Below are 21,404 nucleotides of genomic sequence, written 5' to 3'. Positions count from 1 at the left end.
CGGCAATTCATCTTATTCATTCTTGCTATGCGCGCAAAAGGCCAACACAAGCACACGGAAATCGAATTCGGAGAATTTACTTTTACTTTCGAGAACTTTCGACGACCGCCGCGTCATCGTAAACCAAAATAAAGACCCAAGTCATTGGAATATTTTATCGAATATTTGTGTTTAAAAGTAAACAATCGAAAATGCAAACGATGTTTCAAGAAGGTCACGACGTGTGTACAAGGTACATCTAGCGGTACATGTACTCGGCAGTGAGCATTCATAGACCACACAAAAAGAGATGAACTCAACAGCGGTTTGCGATTAGGAACTTGAAAATATTTCGAGTTTTCCGTTCGAAACACATGTTCAAAATATCCAAAGTTGAATTCATTGATCGTGAAGCCATAATCTCACAATGGGCACCAAAATTTCCAATTTTGTGTGCTCGGTTCCTCGACTTCTCGATTTGGCGCATGGACGGTAAGGTACATGTATGCTTTTTCTTGTGGATCTTTGGCCATTGCTTTTAGACTCAAGTGTTTTTTTCTCTTTCGCCAATTTCTGCGTATTGTTTGCATTGATTTATTTTTCAAAGATGAGTTTGCATTGATTTATTTTCCAAAAACCACTTTCACCGTTGGTATCGACTCATATGGATCCATACTCATACAGCTTTAATTAGAATAACATGAATGAGTTGGTTTTTAATTAATTGTTGCGAACAAACAAAAAAAAAGTGATGGAGAAGCCAATGTGTTGTAGAGATGAGCGCATGTGCTTGAGTTCGAATCAGGCAAACGCTTGTCTACCAGTTTGTTAAAACAGAGAAAGAAAAAAAACGGTGTAAAAGTTAAACGCCAATTTACATGCACAATCATTTAGCCAGACGCGCTCTTTACACTTGGAACGTAGCAGCAGCAGCAGCAGCAGCAACAGCATGGATTTAATTGTGTGTATCGCATTTTGTTCGGAACAAATGTGCGGTGGCACGGCTGCATTTTCCCACTCCCATCCCGTGCAATATGATTGATTCATAATGGAGCATCGTTGTTTCCATTTCATTTTCAATTAAAACTGCAAAAATATTTTTTATCATTATGACTTACTTAGGCTTAAACAACAATACAAGCTGATTGCTCTCTGTTCACGTTTCAATTTCTTTCTCTCTCTCTCTTTCTCGAAATACCAGCCACTTTGGCATTTCTGTGTTTATATTTTCATAAAAAACGTATTTATGGTTATTTTTTTTTGTAATCGTGATTCGCGAAAACCATTCCGATGCTCTGTGCTTACAGTCCGTACCATTTCTCTAAAATCATTTGTTTATTTTGTTAAAGTGCGCTGAGTAAAGCGCAACACGCTATCCACTATGATGCGAATGAAAGTGAATTTCCGAACATTGTACGGAGCCAGAGCAAGAGAGAGAGAGAGAGAAACACTATTTCCACTGCACAAATTAACGATATGGAGAAACTTCACAACAGGATACGAAATAAGAAAGCATGAAACATTTCAATAAAGAAATTTTTTTCTAATGCAACACTATCACAACCATCGGATTACAACAATTTAAATATTTTATTACAACGTTTTTTTCTTCGCTCGCCGCTGTATTGGCATTTGCATCGAATAGGAAATATGTCATTTATATGAAAAGAAAGGGAAAACCTGTTCCGCAAGGAAGAATTTCGTCACAAGACGATCAAGAAGATTGATATAGAAGTGAAAGCTTTGTAGAAAATCGAACATGAACTTGGATATCTATGTTTGACCATTTGAGTGGAGTATTTTCACTCCGATGAATATTTGGTCTGCAATCTTTTCTTACTAGTGTCTAAAGACACTAAAACATCTAAATTCAGGTTTTAAATCTGCATTTCCCACAAATTCTGGGGAGTACATTCAATTATTCATGCTAGGGGTTTCACGCAACTTAAAATTCATCTAAAATTTCAATATTTCTCTCTTTTCTCTAAAATTCCCTGGGATTCACCAAAATCCGTATTATTTCGAAATATTTCAACATTCACCTTGAAAATTATGTTCTGGAAGTGAGTTTTGGTGGATCCCCAGGATCGTTCAAAACTGCTCCCGGTTCTGGAAGTGGGTTTTGGTGGATCTTCAGGATGGATCAGACTGAGTTTGACAATGCCCTGGTCCATCCTGAGGATCCACTTCCAGAACCAGGAGCGGTTTTGAACAATCCTGAGGATCCACCAAAATCCACTTCCAGAATTTTTAGATTCAAAAAATTCTAAAAAAATCGAGTTTATGAACAAAAAGAAGCAATATCTATAGTTTACACATAAAATGGTTTTATTTCCAGCTATTTAGTAAAATCTTCGGCCTTCGAGTTTGCGTGAAACCCCTAGTATTCATGGTATCCAGCGTAGATTCAACTTCAAAGGAGTTTATACTTCATTGAAAAAAGTTTTATTGCATTATTCAAAGTCGATCTGCTCAAATCTCTTTAGATGAAAATTTGAATAATTCATGCATAGTGCACACCCACATCCCAAGAAGGGGATAAATTACAACATTTGTCACACTTTTACATTTTGTTTGTCAATTATTTCTCACATCAGAATTATTACATGTCGATTGGGCAAATGAAATGCGCAATTATTTTGTATTCCAAATCCGTTGTTACCTAATCCGGAAGTTGATTACGTGAAAGAACTACGTCCAATTGTCGGATTATTGAAACGTGAAAAAGATTCGAAAAAAATGCAAAACGATAATTCCCATTGTCAATTCATCAAACGAAAGAAAGATGGGCGACTTTCTTTTTTTTAAACAATTGCGAAAATTTTATCGGCAAATAATTGGACAATTTATTTGCAAAAAAAGCGTTGTTACATCATGGAAATCGAGGGGCCGTTAAACAGATTCATTATTGGACAGATTGTTTCATATATGCATATAATTCATATTTGCCCCGACGATGCTGTAGCCTTCCGTTGAGAAAAAGCTTGATTGTTCCGATCGGATGCGTTCCGCGTACAATCGAGATGGTTTTTTGTGTGTCTCTGCGTTGACGTGCGCGCGTCCGCGCGAAAAAAGAAATGTACGATGTGTGCCTCGTGTGTATACGGTGCAGTGAAACAATTCGAAGTCACTTTCATTTCAGTATATTCTATCACATTTTGACTGGGATGATGGCCACGCAATGCTGAGCACAGTAATGGCTCCACATCAAGACTATGCAGTACGCAATCGCACATACAAAAAAAAAACAGCATTATAGCTTGGCACCGGACATGATATAAATTCAATAAGGTGCTGTCGTTTTTCTCTATTGTGTAAACTTTTGATTTCAACCGAAGGCAAAAACGGCACAAATAATAACAATAATGAGATGTGAAAAAGGCCATTAAAAGTGAAGAAAAAAGAGCAACGATCAGCATTGCAGGCACACAGAACAATGAATGAATAGACGCGAGACATATGCTCTTCACATGGCTTTCTTCAGTCTTTTTTTCGGAAGCATTGAACGTTACCGACGTCATATATTTTTTTTTCGCCGTTAATTTTTCGTCGTCTTGCCTGTTTGTTGTTTTTTCTGTTGTTGTTTGGGCTCAAATAATAATGTGTGATCGCTCAAACAGAACGAACCTTACATATATTAACCTATGCAAACTGATGCCAACTTCCATTCGTTGGATAAATTTCGATGAAACCATCAAATTTTATGGGGAGCTCTTTCTCTCACAAAGTTGGAAACTATATTACCGAAGCGAAAACTGCGGATTTTGGACGTTTTGAAACGATCTCCTCTAGTCTGGACGGGGTTTGGATCATTTTTTAGTCAGTTTGTGATGTTTCGTTGAAAAAGTCTGATGATTTTTGGATCGAAAACATATTGTTTGGTGATTTGAATAGCATTTGAATCGATTTTTGTGGAGAAAATCTAAAGTGGTGGAAAAAATTTAGTTGCCAAAGTGACAAAGTGTCGAAGAAGGATCAGAATTCCAAGAGTGCAATCAGAAATTTTATATTAAATGCCGTTGCAACATTGAGAAAGAAATATATCTTTGAAAAAGAGAATAAAAAACAGTGAAAATGGTTCCAATATCACTGGTTGTGTTGTTTGTGTGGTTTTCAAAGTTAATGTTGATCAAAGCCAGCAGTGAAGTTTTTCATCAGTGTATAAAATCGCCAAAACCAAATGTAATCAAATGTATTGGCCAGCAAACAATATCATCATTACACAGTCTTGACAAAATGGATAACTTTACTATTGTCAGTGGCTTGGAAGTGCTACGACCGGATGATAGCCGACAGAGAAGTTTAACGGAGTTCTTCGTTGAAGATCCAACTGATTTCAGGTAAAATTCCATTTTCACTCTTGATTGGTTGTTTTTGTTTTTGTTTACTAATTCAAAATGTTATCGGTTCTTTGTATCAGGGGAATATTAGAAAATGCTGGAACAATGATTGGGCAACGATCGTTACAATGGGATCTGGGCATAGTTGAGCCGGGTTTGTGTTTACGTGTCGGTCCCACATCTGATGCGAACAGTGTATTGGAATTCGTGATGGATCCGAATCAAGATCGCGGCGATAGATATTCAGTTGACGAACCATCAACAGGTAACTTTCGTTTTCAGCACTCAAAAGGTGCCGCCGAACTGTTATTGCAAGTCACGTAATCGAAATCTGAATTTTTGCAATTTTTTCCTTGAACATTTGATTTGTTTTTTTTTTCTTTCTTAAAAACCGTTTCATATGATTAATTTGAGTTTTGTTTTTCTCTGTTGCCCGTCGACGATGAAAACAATGACAACAACGTAGCGCGAATTTTAACGAGGCAATTCGTTGTTCCATTTTTGCTTGGCATCAAATTCAATCTGATGACAATTTTACCGTTACTTTTCGCCGGAATCATATTGCTGCTGAAGAAAGCGGTGTTTTTGGGGAAATTTGCAATGTTCATCACGGGAGTGCTTGGCTTTGGGAATTTGCTATCAATTGGTCAATTCAACGGCGTCAATTATCAACCGAATCGACCGTTTGGCTTTGGAAACGGCGGCTTTGGTGGTGGTTTTGGCAGTCATAATCACCATAGCAGCTTTGGACCACTCAGTGATACACATGGAAGTGGGGGATTGAGTGGAGGTTATTATAAGTCAGGCGCACCAATCTCCTTCAATGAATTCGTTACAACCGAAAAGGATCCACCATTTGCTGATCAATTCTATAACTTCGAAAAGAAGATGCTGTCCAATAAGTCCGATAAGTCATTCGATAAGGACACAAAGTTACCAATTGCTGAACAATCCGGTCGATCCAACACACAACGAAACTTTGTATGGCAATCCCGTTGAATCATGCACCAAACAAATCGTTCACATTTATTGATCGATATTCATAGCATTTAAGGCAAAAGTGATATGCACTGATGGGTGCACGCAGAAGAAAAAACCAACAAACAAAACATGTGAATTCATCAGTTTTTGACGAACGGATTTATAAGCTTAAGAACAGAAAGAAAGAAATATCTTTGGCACGCAAAGCCTAATATTAAATTATTTGTTAGCAAATAGAAACGTGTAACTTGGTATCTCACACAGATTTTCAGCCTGAAATGAGTTTCCAATTGTTGTTTAAATAATATAGAATGTACCAAATAAATGCAAATATTTATAAATGCGTTTTTCAGCATTGTCTTTTAATTTCCTGTTTTGTGGCCGTTTGTGCTGTTGTAGCACAGCAGTAAAAAACTTGATACAATTTTCCACCTGTAAAGTGATCTCGTGCTTGACGCAACCGTATATGTGCTCGGTCGGTGTGTGCAAAAAAGTGTTGGCAAAACGAAAGACGGGTTTGCCACGGCAAAAAAGTCGGATTTTAATTGAGCTAAATTCTTGAACTCATTTAATTTTTCTCTCTTCATGTGTGTGTTTTTGTGTCTTTGTCTCTCGAAATGACTCGAGTCAACTTTCTTTGTTCGCAATTGCTATATTTGTCGGACGGGCGAGAACAGGTGAACAAGCGCGCGCTCGCGCGCATCGCGTTCGAAGTATGAGACTATAAAACAATGTATTTAGTGGAACAGTGGTATCGATTTCCAATAACTTGTATATGCACACCGCGCATCGAAGCACTCACAATAGCCATTATCATTAATTCGCAATTTTTGTGTGGTTTTCGAATCGAAATCGAACAGAAATAATTGATGAGGTGTATGGATGCAATGGAGAAACTTCCATTTCTTTTCCTTTGCTTGATTTTTTTTTTCGCTTCATCGTGTTCCGCGTTTCGATCACATTTTCCGACGTTTGGAATCAATAATAATGTAGGGAAAAAAAGCACAACAACTGATTCTACTTTGTTCCAATTATTGTCGATGACTTGAAACGAATGCGACGCCAACAACAACGAGCAGCAACTGTAATAACCGTGGCGGCGATGGTGGCAACCGCAGCAATGGGCAATCGAAAGTTCTCGTGAGTTTTCCCCTCATTTCGATGGCCAAATGAATTTATAAACGGTCATAAAATTTAGATTCACATATCGTGCTGCATGTCCATCATCTAAACCGACTAAATAGAATAAGCATAAAACATTGCGAAATTATTCATTGATTGAGGCGCAATGTAAAAGAGGCTAAGTTGTGTGTCAATTGCACAAAACTATGCTCCGTTTTTTCTTCTTCTTCTTCTGTTCGTACTGAATAGTTAATGGGCAAACAGATCGCACCGCGTATGGCTTCACATAAGACACACGGTCTTCGTCGTTCTCGTCATCGTCATTATCATTACTGGCACACAATCGAATCATCATTTTATTAAAGTTGTAAAAGAAACGCGAACGATATGAATATGGGATGAATGGGATGAAAAGTGTAAAAACAATAAAACCACCAATAAAAATCGTGCTGAACGGAAGAAATAATTTAGTCATCAAATTTTATTGGGAACTATTAAAATCGACGAAAATAGTTGATCATTCTGTTTAGTACAACTTTACACGTCGGTCGTAATTCACGTTGTTAATTTCAAGTCTTGTAAATTTCATTTTTGTTCAGTCCGCACATCCGATTTTAATTCAAACTTTACGAAATTTATAAGAGAGCACATCAACCGTGGCACGCTAACTCGCCTTTTGTATCCATTCAGTTGGGTGGTTAAATAAAATAAACTACAAATTCAATTTAAAGTGAAAGTAATGCCGTTTTTCGTTTCTTTTCATTCAATAAATTACCAAGTATCTCAACTTTACGAGTTCATTGTATGTTAACTACTCGTGTGTGTGTGTGTAGCCATTTCAATTGGATGCGAGTAAAACCGACGAAAAATATTCAAAAATTTGTTGCAAGTTCATAGAAGTTTGCATAGAATTGGGAAACAAAGAGAAAATTTATCATCTCCAATAAGTGGCCTGTCATCGTTTTTTTTTTGCTGGCCAATTTCTTTTGTGCAACAAAAGAAACAGCATCCTCAGCAGCCGCAGAAGTTAACATCATCATTAGATTACATTATAACTCTATAATCGTTGAAGATCAGCAGTTGTGCTTGAATTTGCAGTTCAAATCGGCCGTTTTGTACGCGAAACAAAACACACATAATAACAATCCGATACTGACATGTATATGATACCGGATGATGATTACGATACGTCCATTAAGCATGCAATGCTCCATGCTGATCTCAGTCAAATTTACGATATGTCGAAAGAAAAGAGAAATTTGATTCTGCCGTATGAGGATCGTCAGAAGATTATACGTAAGTCGCTGACCTAGGTAGACAATTGCTCTCTGTGTGCACAATCGAAACCGATTTTTCAAACCGTTCAGGTTCAACGTACACATTAAACACAACATTACTTACTTACCCAGTGAATGCATTTCCACGTTGTGACAATGACGGCGACGATGACGACGACAGTTGATCTTTTGAAGCAATGGGCTGAGTGTCTGTACTGTTGGTTTTTATTTTTCGTAAGCCCGTTAGCCCGACATTTTTCCTCTTGCTTGCATTGTGACGACAATCACGTTCATCGTTTTCATTTGTAGAAAGTGAATGTATGATCTGCGATAACAATTTAAGACTGTACACTGTACACCAGCCAGTGTGTGTGTGTGTGTGTGTGTGTGTGTGAATCATTGATTTCACATTATTTGTCCATTGAATACCGAATATGTCCATTGAATACCGAATAATGCAGATGTGCCGTGAGTCGAGTCGCCATTACCATTACCAATTGGCTATGGTTAGATTCTAATGATCGATGGTTGTCGCGACTGGCGCGTGATCACTATGCTATTTCTTTCAATTTTTTTCTTTTTTCATTTCGGATTCCTTTTTTTTTCTTCAAGGTGATAAGAAACGTGCAGAACGTGCTCAACTCAACTCGGCCGATGGAGATACGGGTGAATTTCATGATCAATTCTATCGAGACCATAAGCTATTGTTGGTACTTTTTCGCGCGCTCGCTGTAATGCCTATCACTCGATCATCGCCCGGTAAGTTACTATGCTGTTTCTCTCTCGCTCGCTCCCAGTGGGACCAAAAACTGCACCAACCAATACGCCTCATTTCCATTTCCAATTTTACTTTCACGCGTCACAGGAAGAGTGACATTCAGCTGGAAATCGTTGGCCACAATTTATGCCATCTTCTTCTACATCGGAATGACAGTTGTCGTATTCTATGTGGGCAGAGAGCGTATTCGCATACTTGGCGAAACGAAGCGATTCGATGAGAAAATTTATGCTTACATTTTTGTCATATTTTTGGTGCCACATTTTTGGATACCGTTCGTCGGTTGGGGTAAGTAAATCAATATTCCGATTTTGCGAATTCATGTCAGTTCGGCTGAAACGATTCTTTCTGCTTCGAAATGAAGCCGAACGCACATCGAATACGATAAACACATTCCAATCGTAGCGAACAGTTTTTTTCTTCTTCTTTTCTCAAATTTCTTGAAAATCGGAATGTATTCTGTGCGTTTTTATTTTCGTTTTTTTTTTATTGTGTATTTCACGATTTGTTTCTTCTATACTCTAGTATTGCTAATAATTCTTTCCTCCATTACACTTCGTTTTATCGTTCTGCCTGCCCGTCCGGGCCGTGTATTGATGTGCTGTGTGTATATGTGATCCATTTGCATTCATTGTCGACGATGATGATTCGTTTGCAATACGTATTGCACAGGTGTGGCGAAAGAAGTTGCCGTTTACAAAACAATGTGGGCTTCTTTTCAGGTAAATGGATTTGTTTTTTTTTTTTTCATTTTCATTTATTTCTTCTCTCATCATCATCACGTCACTGTGTGTTCAATTCTTTCTCTGGATGATGGTTTCGAATTCCATTTGTTAAATTTCTCTTACGCGTGATACTTTTTTCTTTTTCTTTATTTTTTTTTTTCATTTTTGTCGATTGAATACGATGGTGTCGATGTGGATACCATTGAATGATATCATTGAATGATACCATCCAAAAAGAATTTAACAAAGGGGAAAAAGGTGAAGTAGCAGAGAAGCAGAGAAAACGACGCATCAATTTGTCGAAAATGCGAAAGTACTTTTCAATTTCGATAGGAGTTGGCCTTGCTTTCGAGCATTTATGACTGATCGAGCATTTATGATTTTATCCAGAAAAATAAAAACAAAAAAAAAATAATTACATTTTACGCATTCATCGTTTTGGAATTGTACGATTGCTCAGCATGATTTGTTCACTTTTGTAGGTTCGATATTATCGGGTAACGGGACGAAATTTGGTATTTCCACGATTGAAAATGTTACTGTACTTCATATCAATTGGATGCTTATTGTGCGCTCTCTTATTTTTGATGTCGCTAAGTGCATTGCTTGAAGGTTTGGCGCGCCAATTTATAATTTTATCCATTTATCGGCCGACATTGCGTTTCGGGCGATACATGATATTCTGGAAACGATCTATTTTAAAGATGATAATTCTTTGATATGTATGAAAATTTTTCAGGCTTTTTACTCTGGCATACATCGGCTTATTTTCATATCATAACAATGATTAATATGAATTGCGCCTTATGGTAACAGTTTCATTTGCAGCACAGTGAATTTGGCCCTGGGTCGAACTCAAAAAAAATAATCTCTTTATTCTTCTCATTTTCCCATGCAATTTTGCAAAAACAAAAACCAAAAGGTATATCAATTGCCGCGGGATTAAGGAAGCATCAAAGAGTCTTTCGAATACTTTCAAAGAGGTAAATCATTTCGATCTTAGGGTGGAGTGAGCTCATCATCAGAAAACCCATTCACTTAGACACCATTTTTCGCTGAATATGATTAATTGATTTGTATGTCGTGTTCAGTGTTCAGTTCACTCCATCCTAAACGTATGGTTAGTTCAGTCGATTGTACCGTGTCGAAGGCGAACGAAACAATAAAGTGAAATGTGCAAGACACGATCTTTTACCGGCATTTAAAAAGTGAAGCGTAAACATTATAATTTTCATTTTTTGGCTCTCTGTGGCAATTTGTGCCATGTGAACAGGATTTGAATGAGGATATTAATGCGTTCATAATATCGCAATATCGTTATCTGTGGCTGAATTTGAGTGAGCTCTTGCAGGCGCTGGGAAATGCATATGCACGTACTTACTCCACGTATTGCTTGTTCATGTAAGCTGATTTATCGTGTATCTTTCGTTATTTTTTTTTTTCAGTTGTTGCTATAAACGTTTTCTCGTTTTTTTCTCTTCATTTTATCAACTCCATTGCACATGACGGCTTGAATGCGTAGTTTTTTTTATTCATTGATTTTGGGTGAAAGAAAATAGCTTTCATTGGAATGTGTTTGTCGCGCAAATCGAGAGAGAATGCAAGCCAGTCTGTCAGTGGAAACACTGTCACTGATGCGTTTGCATTCTCGGCTACAGCCTGACAAAAAGCGAGAAAGAGATAAAAATTCATCGGCATGAAATGAATTAAAAAAAACTTCACACATTGCCATCGACGTCGTCTAGAGATATGTTTAACGGGGCATTTTTTGTAGAGCAGTTTGAGGCTACAATTATACTTTCTTTTAGGTTTGTCAACATCACAATTGCAGTTTATGGAGCGGTTTCCGAGATATTCGATCACGGATTTAGATTTTCCTTTAAAGAAATGGGCCTCTTAGTCGACGCAACGTATTGTTCAATACTGCTGTTTGTGTTCTGCGACTGTTCGCATAAATCAACTTTAACGGTAAAACAAAAACAAAATCTCGTGTGAAACATGGAGAGATCAGAGCAGCGCACACCACATAATAATATCGTCAAGCATTTCAGTGCTGTTGCTGATGTTGCTGCTGCATTTTTTTGCATGCTTCAGCCTACTGCTTTGCACACACGTATCTCAAATAGTGTATATGTTCACAGGCATTCATACGTGAAAGACAAAAACGGTGCACAAGCATAAAAGCAAGCTAACTGCATGCACACACACACACAATGCTGTGTGTATTCGGCGAGTTTCACCGAATCTTTCTAGAAAGAGAGTTTTGCACGCACCATAACGACTATCACCTTACCATCTGCTCGGCTACTTTTTTTCATTCGCAATGAAATCGCTTTGTTACTGTGGCCACTGCTGTGTTTTTTTTTGGCATTTCTTTCTTTCGTCTTTTTCATTTTTATTTTACTTGAGACTGATCGAATGCGCTTTTTGTGGTTGTCGTTTCACGGTAATTTCCATTTCAGGTTGCTCAAGGTGTACAGGACACACTACTTTCAGTTAATTTATTCAATGTTGATTTGCCAACGCAAAAAGAGGTGATTTTCATTTCCGTTTCTATGTTCATTTTCCGACGACTTTTTAATGATTTCTCTTGGTGCAGATTGATTTATTCATTCAGGCAATCGAAATGAATCCAGCAGTGGTTTCGCTCAAGGGCTATGCTGATGTAAATCGCGAACTGTTGTCATCGGTAAGTGATTTTCAAGATATTTTGAAACGTCGCATAATTTCAAATACTTAAGTCTTTTGCCGCTTGTTTTACAGTCAATTGCAACGATTACAATTTATTTGATCGTCCTGTTGCAATTCAAACTGTCGCTAGTCACTCAACAGCTGCCGACGTCCCTGCAGGCGCATATCGCAGCACACTCGTAAAATCTACACGAAAATGTGACCAACCAAGATTTGGTTCCAGTTGGATTCACTTCAATAAACTTGATATTTTTTGCTTACAATTGCTATTTGCTTTCGTTCGCTGCAATGATTCACCAGTGAACATGTGTGTGCCATTAGAAACTAATAATAAAAATCCGTTTTGAAAATGACAAAATACTTCGTGTTTGCTTTTTTTTTCATATATATTTTATTAAAAAAATCTCATTTATATTCTGTTTGGACTGTTTGTGGTTTGGAATTGTCTAAGTAAATTAACTAGTTAATTTCTTCTTCTTTTTCTAAAGTCTATAACTATAAATTTAGGCAGAGTGTCCTCATGATATTTTTTCTCTCTTCTTCATAGAAAGTATTTTATCAGGATCAAAAGTTGAAATTTTAGCATCGAAAATAGTAAGTAACATGCAATTGTTGTTTGATACATTGATGTTTTGTATGGGTGCGTGTATGTGTGTTGTGAACGAAAATGGTACAAATACTCTAAAGGAATCACATCACGGTGATCATTCTTTATTATCAAATTCCCGGTAAAATAAAAATAAATACATCATTCATTTATTACGTCTAATCGACGTACCACTCGAAATTCATAAATACACAGAAGAAAAAAAAAATTCATCATTATTCTCCTTCTCTATTGAGATTCTTTTTTATCTACAATATTCACTTAAATCATTGTTAAAACAATCAGATGAATACTTTTGGGATTAAAGCCATATTACACCTATCGATTCTGTATCTGTTCAAATATTCTCTCTTGACAATATTCACAGACGGATGGTTATCATGTCTCGCTCTATCGTTCACATTCAATGAATAACATTCGTCAAATGAACTTTAATTCGTCAAATTGGCCTTTCAATCAAAGGCTCTCGGAAATTTGTGGCTAGAACGTTAAAGCAATTGACATTTAAATGCTTTTAAGTCAGTGGAACGTCAATGCTGCTAATGACATTGACGTTTTTGGCAAAAACAACATAGGCGATTTCCGAGAGCCTTTTAATCCATCAAATATCTTTGTTCGTTATTTGATTTGATGCCCAATTCAAACTAACTTTCGATGTTCGGTTTTTTCTAAAATAATTTTGTTTAAAAAATAAAACCTAATTTTTATTTCTGGTGATTAGGTAGTTTTGCACTAAAAATTATTATTTTCTTCACATATCATCAAGGCTGACAAATTATTTCGAAACATTTTTTCTTCAACCAATTTAAATCGTTTAAATTAATAAATCGAATTTAAAACTATAATTGACCAAAAAATTATGAATTCACATGATATATTTTGCAATATAAAAGTGAAATTTAAAGCAATAAAATAATTTTGAATTTAAAATTTAATTTGTTTATTCAATTGAATAAATTTTTTTGACCAAAAAAAGAGAATTTTTTCCAAAGTAAATTGAATCCCATTTTTCGCTAAATTTTAAATCAAATTTTTCTTCAAATCAGATTAAGTTTTTCATTTTCCATTTAAAAAAAATCCACGTTATTGATTGAATTTCCCAAAGTTCTTAAATCATTCAATTCTTTCTTTTCTTTATGTTTTTTCAACAGTGTGTTGACAATTTTTCCACTGAAGCCATTCACGTCGGCTATTTCATACAATTTATCAACCTCCTTTTGATAATTTTACCACTCAAAGGTAAATTTACTGCACGATAACAAAACGAATTAAATGATTAAAATTTCATTTGTTGTGAACGGTATGATGTTGATGGAATACATCGATCAGTGTTTGTGTTTTCGTTCAACTCGCCTGATGATGGAAACACGGTTTCCGAAAACGTTAGCGTGAATTAACAGCATACGTATTTTTATCAGAAATTCTGATTCAGAATAAGAAAAGTTAAAATAAAATATCATTAAATGATTTTTGACTGATACAGTATTCATACTAGATTTTTGTAAATTTTTTTTCATTAACATGAAGTGAAAAAAATATCGCCAAAGAAAATAGCACCGTCAAAAAGTATTTGTCTAGGGGCTTCACGCGATTTTGCAGAACGCAAATAACTCTGAAAAAATAAAAATAATAGTGAATCAAACCTTCAACCGAAAATTTGAACCAATTTTGAAGGTTTTTGGTGGATAACGATGAATATTGGAACATTTTTGACGATACAATCTGCACAAATTTACTGGTATGCACGTCAATCTCAAATATCTATGTATATTTAATAATATTCATTAGACTGTAATGACAAAAAATGTTCCAATATTCACCGTTATCTACCAAAATCAATCAAATTTAAGGTTGAAGGATTGATTCACTATTAATTTTATTTTTCATTCATATACACGTAAATTTGACATATCTATGTATATTCAGTAATATTCATTCGTCGTTCACGATGAATATTGTTGAATATACATGGATATTTCGGATTTACATGCATACCATTGAATTTCTAAGTTATTACTTGATGCGTGCGGATATAAAAGATGAAAAAAATGATTTTTCCCCCTAGGTATTTGTATAATATCGACAAAGTTTCAAAACATTTAAAATGTTTAGAAAAATATATTTCGAAATAATTGCGTTGTTCAGCCTTGATTTTCATTCTAACAAAACTTAATCACAAGGTGTTGCAGCTATATACACATACGGGGCGATATTCGGTAAATGATTAGCATTCTTGGCTTTGAAAAAGTGTATTTCTGTTTCTATCATTTGTTTTGTACTTAGAAATTCTATTTCTCTATTCATGGGGAGGGTTTGTTATGGGGTTTCATTTATTGAATGGATTTTTTTGGTTTATGTTGTAACACGGTTGAATAAATGCTGTCATAGTGATTTTATTCAGTATTCATCCGATTTTTAAATGGTAAGATTTAATGGAAATGATTTTTTCCCAAAAAAAAGTATTTTAATATTTGGTTCAGCTGTCACTTTTGCTACCATCACTTTTATGAAAAAATTATATTAAGTGGTTCGATTTAAGTTTGTAATTTGTTGATCAAATAGGTCCATTCAGTTCATTTCCACTTAAGCCGTTTGAATCTATACCATTCCATTCTATATATCGCATGTTTCAAGAAACAAATTATTCCTATTTCTGCATCATTCGAAATCACAAAATTACCTTACTTTATACACAAACAATTGACATTTTGCACAAACAAAAAAAAAAAAAAAACGGTCGAAAACATAAACGATAATCGAATAAAAAAAACTAAAGGGACTTAAAATTAATACTGGTAATAATATTGCACTAAAATCTATGCGAAATAAATTAGCTCTTCATACGGATCGGAGGTTTTTTGTTTGTTTTTTAAACGAAAGTCAAATTGAATGTTGCCATATCCATTGGTTCGATATAAACGCTATTGAATTGATTGATTCGATTGTGTTGATAGACGCCAGTCAGCGATGTCTGATAAACACGATCTAATGCAATGTTATGGAATACATCTAAGCCATGAGCGTTGAAACCATGTTCGTTGGGACAGAGATTGCCGACCACTCGAACTTTGCACGAGGCTGCCTGCCGCTGAACAACCAGTAACGCTCGTTGCGCTGGGAATAACGGCAAATCACGTTCGGTTTGTGTTCGCAGTGTTGCCAAATGCACATCGCATGGGAAATGCATTTTGACCAATGGAACATGCTTGTGTAGTTCGATTCGAGTGGTATCTTCTTGATTCTCTACGAAGAACAAATTCACCGGATAGTTCAAAACGTTGGATAAACGATTGACAAAATGGCTTGGCGTTTCGTAGTCACGATTCGGAGTGGGTGGAACATTGTTCATATCGTCATTGGTCCCTTCGACCATTTGCTCCAGTACAATCCAGTAGCGTTGTTGCGTCAGTTGGCTGTCAACAACGCCTTCGCCCATTCCACGATAGTCGTCATAGAGTGTTCGTCGATCCAACATTACTTCCAAGTAGCCGGGCTCAAGGCTGGCCGCACCTTGAGCATGATTTGTCAACAGTGTCAATCGAAGTTCATTGTCTTGAATGAAAGCACCTTGTGTAATTGGGTAATACGAGGCTTCAATGCCTAAGCTCTGAACCTTTTCACGGCGATGATATTGGAATCCACTCTGGTCGCTGTACATCACCGACCGAACGCCATTATCGATGCTCGTTACGAATCGCATAAACAGTTCAGTTTCCCGGTTCTTCGGCGGTGCTTCGAAATTGATATCATTCTCAATGTAAATGGCATTATCCAATGCAGTGCCACTGTTGAAAATGCGAATGGTGTGTGCCAATAAGTTGCCATAAATAACCGTGACATCACTTGATATCACACCCGATGTAATGAAAATCAATTGATTCCCCGTATATTGCTCCAGTACATCCTTCTCGCTGTCCTTCTCCTCTCGATCCGGTTTGAACAAATACGCGCCCGAATGGAATTGTGCACTGCGGTATGCGGCAAATTTCACAGCGCATTGAACGGTTTTGCGATGATTTTTCGGTGTTATTGTCTTTAAGAAACCGCTGACTCCGTCAAAAAGTAGTCGCATTTGAGCATTTTCCAATTGAATATCACCCGCCTTTCGTACCTTAACATCAAACACATCGCCACTTCGATCCACCGTATTGCTCTCCTTGCATTCATTGCAGTAAACGGTTGCCAATGAGTCTCTCTTCTCCGAATACTTGACGGTATATGTAACTAGTGCTAATGGAGGAAGATTTGTCACAAAAATCACTTCGAACAAACTATTCGACGCTCGGAGTACGTTGACCGTTTGTAGATTGTCTGAGCTATCGGTGAGATTCCACACCGGATTTATTTGAATTTTTACTTCATTGCCGTTATTGTCCAACACTTTTACATTTGGTGTACGTGTGCGTAACGCAATCAATTCAAGCCGGTCTTGTGCCAGTGCGTTGAACAGTACCACTTCAATGGGTTTATGCTGATGCACAACGATTGGCGTTTTCTTTGGCAGTTTATTAAAACTGTCTCGTTCCAGTTCACTGACAATAATGTGATATTTGTCGGACGATGGTCGGCTCTGCATCAGCATTTCAATGGTGGTCTCTTGCAATTGAACCGTATCACGAATACTATCAAAAAGTCGTGAACCATAATCTCGCATGACCAACGCTTTCGATGTACCCGTAATGGCATCATGGTGTTGGAATAAGCCCAGATTTCGACGTGCTATTATCATTTTCTCATAGTTTTTCTCGTAAATGCGTAATGCATTCGAATTATGGTGTTGTCGTGCATGATTAAGTGCAACAGTGAATAGAATTTCAGCACATCGCAGATTGTGCTCTAATTCACGGCTCAGCAATTTGTACATGGGTCGCGTTGTGAAGTAGCCACTCCAGTAGGCTGGCTTTCCTTCCGTAAAAATGTCTGAGTATACAAAGAAATCCCCTTTTAAGTGTGGATATTTCTGATGCCGCCGATTGATTTCTTCAAAATAATCTTTCGGCAAACCGAATGAGATTTTCGTATTGTTATATCGTTCGGGATGACCGTTGATGTAGTCGATCAAACGTTTGTAATTCGTATACTGCTGACTGACTTCATTTTCACGGTTGTATCGAAAATCATCACCGAGTGGCACAAACGCAACATTATGAGGATAAAGCGTAGCAGCCTTTGCATATTGTTCCAACAATAAATCGGCTTTGGCTTCGACATTGTCCTCTGTAATAAACTGTGCCTTTATTGAGTATTCCGTATATTCACCGGGAACTTTACGAAAATCGAAATTCAGGCAAATCGATGGATGCGGCCCGCATGAGTGCTTAATGGAATAAATGTCAAAGGGCATATTGTGTGTGAGAAGTGTACGAGAATGAGCATTTTCCATCTTCCAATATGGTTGCCAATGAAAGTCACCTAAAAATTAGCGAAAATCGATTAGAAATGAAAATGGATGCGTCAACTAAATCACAAGTGACTACCGTATTGGTTCTTTGCCAAAAATTGTTTCCAAGCATAATGTATGCGTTGAATGATGGTGCCTTTGAATTCACTCGCGGCCAACAAATACGGTAGAGTGCTGCCATGACCAAATGGATCGATTGAAAATCCAGTTGTTGGTGTATAGTTCAGGTTATCTTTTAGCCATTGATGTCCTTCAATCAATTGATCCACCATTGCATAGAGATGGACATTCGCTTCGTCTGTCATTACCTAATCGGATGAAAGGACAATTTTTTTTTAGTGAAATTCAAGCAAATACAAATTTTATGAAGAATTGTCATGAATTATTAGTAAAAATTGTTTACCCATCCACCAGTCACTATTTCAAATCGACCGGAATTGATGAGTTGCTTGAGTGCCCGTTGCTTCGTTGGATGTGCTTGGTCCCACCATAATTGTAAAATGCTAATTTCCGCCCAAATGAATGTCATATCTTTGTACTCATGCATTCGATCGATGACAAAATTCAAAATTTGCCGCGAATCCTGTTGGAAGTAGCCCAAGAATGTTTTCAGCCAACCGGGATCATTATGAGAAAATGGTGTGATGAAAACCCGCAGATTTGGTCGATCGCTTCGCTTGAGTGCTTCATATCGCGTTTCAAATGACATATCCCAGAATTCTTTGTTTCGCAACCAATTTGGCTATGGCAAAAAGAAATGCAAACGGAATTTTGGTTTTAAAAGCACAATTAGTCGATTCGTGGAAAAGACATCAAATTATCTAAATGTAAATTGCTTTGGAATGTGCGTCTTAGTTTACCTGAAAGTCGAATTTATAAAATTCCTCTTGAGTTGTTATATCTGATTCGGATTCTTTTAATGCCACGCATTTTTTCCACCGTTGATTGTTCGCTACATCATTTGCTTGGTCGAAATGTGTATCCTTTGCATCATTTCGTCCGCCATCATCTTCCAAATTGTTGTTATCTGCCAGCAATGCAGCACTCTCCGACCTGTTTGTCAATTGGCAAACAAAATACGGCTTAATATTTCGTTCTTAATATCACAGTGGCATTATTTGAACGCATTCCGGTGCAAATAACTTGAAAAACACGAGCATTTCATTCGGGGACAATAAAAAAAGAGGGAGACAATTACCGTCGTTTCAGCAAATTTTTCGGATTGTACTGTTGTCCAATCGAAATGTAATACAAGCAAACAATGACCACGACCAACAGCGACAACAATCCGATACATTTCGGTGTACCTCGTCGCAGTACTTTGAATGTCATCGTTTTGGTTTAGTTGGAATGTGTTTCAATTTCCGAAAACAAAAATGGAAATGACGATGCGATGTGCACGATTTGATCCGGGATGCTTTCGATGAAACCAAAACTACGATAGAACTACACTGATGAGACTGATTGATTCACTTTCACATCCTAGTTTGTCGTGGAACAATTCAAATTACTCGATGTGAACTGTGCTCTCTCACGATTCGTAATATGTGAACTTTGTCTAATGTCGATTTTATCTCATGTGCGAAGTCACTGAAAACAGACAGAACAAATTGCGGTTAATAACGATAATTTAATGGGATTAAAGCGAAATAAATCAATATCTTGATCCATTTCATGACTGTTTTTATATTTCAAATTGTGTGGTGTTGTTTTTTTTCTCATAATAATTAATGTCACGAGAGCCTTGTTGTCGAGTGTAATCAATTTGCTTGAATGACCGGCATGCACTTGAATGAGCGTGTCATTTTTTGTGTGATATTGATCGAAACCGAGTAAGTAGTATATAGTGTGACAATACTGAAAATGCCGCAAGGTTCCAATTCTTACCACAAAACTTGCTCTCTCGCTGTCGTATTTCCTACACGAAGTGTGATTGCTTTTGAAGATTGCATGCAATGAAAAAATATCGAAAAATTTTCCATTCGGATTGTATAAAGTGCTGACGACGTTGTGATTGGAATCTATGTCTATGTCATGTACAACGACAAGGGTTCGGCATTTATCATGCGGCACAAATTATATTTTCTGTATATTGATTTGATGGCTCGACAGAGCATGGAAAATGTTCAAGAAGTTTGTAATTTTCGTTTCTTACTTCAAATAGAGCGAAATTGTCGCCAAGTAACGCGAAGAAGAATTTTCATTGTGTTTTATCGATTTTATGTCGTTGGAAAAGATGAAAATTACTGTTGAACCAACTTGAGCAAACATGTCAAAATTATTATCAGCGGCATCTCAATAAAGCCAACAAACTGTGTTGCCAATTCACCGTCACTGTCGAGCGCTTGGATCAACTCATCATCGTTTTTGAACTCAGTGTGTTTAACGCACTGGGTTGGCTTTGTAATAATTAAATAATACTCGATTTGCTAAGATGGAAAATGTTCCAACTATAATCCATTTGCTGATAAATTTTTCTAATTTGTAATCAAGTCGATTCGATAGCATCTTAAACACGAAGCAACATTTTTTTTCGCTTACATAAAAAGAACATGAGAGAAACATGTATCGACTTTGAGAATGTTTCCCCTTCGGCAAGTTCATTGGCTGCATTGTTTTCTTCTGTCGACGCGGTGCATCTTCTTTCGCTGCGATGAAGAACGATATAACAGCCGAAGCATTGTATAAATGTTTTGATAACTCAAACTCTTTTTTTTCTGTGTGCTTTGTTTCACACACGTTGCTCTCTTTCTCAGAGTGGTTTTTTTATCTGTTCGGTGTGCCTGTAGAGTGCATGACTCAAACACGATTTGCCACTATGTTGATGTCATGTTCACTCATCGACAACGGCAACGCATTCAATCTTATTCGCCATTTAACGGAAGTTATTAGTTCATTTTATTCGTTTTTGCTCCAACTTAGTGGCCAATTTCGTTCTATTCTTTAGATAGGCATGAGAGTAATTAAAGCTAAAAGCATGATGTTCTTCTGGCCAAGAAATACGGCTGTTGTGGCGATGTGAAAAAACACGAAGAATATGACAATTTAAAATTAAAATCATTCACAAAAAACGAAGTAGAAGAATAAACACAGCCGGCTGTGTATATTCATACTTGGCAAAAATTCAATGACACGAAAAATCAATTTGGTTGCTTCCTTTGATGCAGCCAACCGAACCAAACGTACTGTGCAATTGTGGAAAAATGGTGTGTATTCAACAAACAATTGACAGACTCACTTCAAGTGACATCACAAATATTGACCGGGCGCGTACGTACTAAGCAGAAACGAAACGAATAAAAAAAATAATGCCGCGGAATTCAAAGCACCAGATAAAAACACACGATGAAGTAACGTAGACAAAACAACAAACGAACGAAATGAGAAATAAAAAGAATTACATTGGTAATTCCGAACTTTTCCGTACCGTTGGCCTGCGTTGTCCGTAGGTACTTTTGGTTATTTTTTGTGAATTTTCTTGAAATAAAGGCAGTGAAAATATA

The 21,404-nt window shown here is 36.8% G+C and overlaps 3 protein-coding genes across 4 annotated transcripts in view; 2 read left to right on the top strand and 1 right to left on the bottom strand.

The window, feature by feature from the left end:
* The first annotated feature begins 3,851 nt into the window (after window positions 1–3,851).
* On the top strand, window positions 3,852–5,606 carry LOC129567496 (uncharacterized). The gene is made up of 3 exons (XM_055444462.1): window positions 3,852–4,319; window positions 4,400–4,584; window positions 4,786–5,606. Exons 1-3 carry the CDS (start codon window positions 4,054–4,056, stop codon window positions 5,316–5,318), a joined length of 984 nt encoding a protein of 327 aa, XP_055300437.1. The 5' UTR covers window positions 3,852–4,053; the 3' UTR covers window positions 5,319–5,606.
* Window positions 5,607–6,975: 1,369 nt separating this feature from the next.
* Window positions 6,976–12,135, top strand: LOC129567494 (gustatory and odorant receptor 22-like). 2 transcript variants are annotated; one of them, XM_055444458.1, is made up of 12 exons: window positions 6,976–7,718; window positions 8,312–8,458; window positions 8,565–8,765; window positions 9,150–9,199; window positions 9,685–9,814; window positions 9,942–10,011; window positions 10,125–10,185; window positions 10,476–10,603; window positions 11,011–11,170; window positions 11,665–11,736; window positions 11,802–11,891; window positions 11,966–12,135. In XM_055444458.1, exons 1-12 carry the CDS (start codon window positions 7,580–7,582, stop codon window positions 12,074–12,076), a joined length of 1,359 nt encoding a protein of 452 aa, XP_055300433.1. In that variant the 5' UTR covers window positions 6,976–7,579; the 3' UTR covers window positions 12,077–12,135. The 2 variants fall into 2 exon arrangements, with proteins under 2 accessions (XP_055300433.1, XP_055300434.1); XM_055444459.1 differs by having other exon boundaries at window positions 6,996–7,000.
* Window positions 12,136–12,570: 435 nt separating this feature from the next.
* Window positions 12,571–21,404, bottom strand: part of LOC129567488 (alpha-mannosidase 2) — a 16,540-nt gene continuing 7,706 nt past the window's right edge. The window contains exons 2-6 of the mRNA XM_055444450.1: window positions 19,100–19,491; window positions 18,762–18,954; window positions 18,305–18,643; window positions 17,978–18,209; window positions 12,571–17,912 (exon numbers count right to left, since the gene is read on the bottom strand). Coding sequence (XP_055300425.1) covers window positions 15,370–17,912; window positions 17,978–18,209; window positions 18,305–18,643; window positions 18,762–18,954; window positions 19,100–19,233 — 3,441 coding nt within the window. The 5' untranslated portion in view covers window positions 19,234–19,491 and the 3' untranslated portion in view covers window positions 12,571–15,369. The remainder of the gene's footprint in view (window positions 17,913–17,977; window positions 18,210–18,304; window positions 18,644–18,761; window positions 18,955–19,099; window positions 19,492–21,404) is intronic.

The sequence above is a fragment of the Sitodiplosis mosellana genome, unplaced genomic scaffold (genome assembly GCF_009176505.1).
Source record: "Sitodiplosis mosellana isolate CC-2019 unplaced genomic scaffold, AAFC_SMos_1.0 Smas_scaffold_11, whole genome shotgun sequence".
In the NCBI taxonomy this organism is placed as follows: Eukaryota; Metazoa; Arthropoda; class Insecta; order Diptera; family Cecidomyiidae; genus Sitodiplosis; species Sitodiplosis mosellana.
This window is presented reverse-complemented; position numbering and strand designations above follow the sequence as displayed.

Coding starts and splice junctions, on each gene's coding strand:
- LOC129567496 (XM_055444462.1), top strand. CDS start 4,054: ATGGTTCCAATATCACTGGTTGTGTTGTTTGTGTGGTTTTCAAAGTTA. Junction 4,320..4,399: donor GAAGATCCAACTGATTTCAG/GTAAAATTCCAT, acceptor TCTTTGTATCAG/GGGAATATTAGAAAATGCTG. Junction 4,585..4,785: donor AGTTGACGAACCATCAACAG/GTAACTTTCGTT, acceptor ACAACAACGTAG/CGCGAATTTTAACGAGGCAA.
- LOC129567494 (XM_055444458.1), top strand. CDS start 7,580: ATGTATATGATACCGGATGATGATTACGATACGTCCATTAAGCATGCA. Junction 8,766..9,149: donor GATACCGTTCGTCGGTTGGG/GTAAGTAAATCA, acceptor CGTATTGCACAG/GTGTGGCGAAAGAAGTTGCC. Junction 10,012..10,124: donor AATATGAATTGCGCCTTATG/GTAACAGTTTCA, acceptor AAAAACCAAAAG/GTATATCAATTGCCGCGGGA.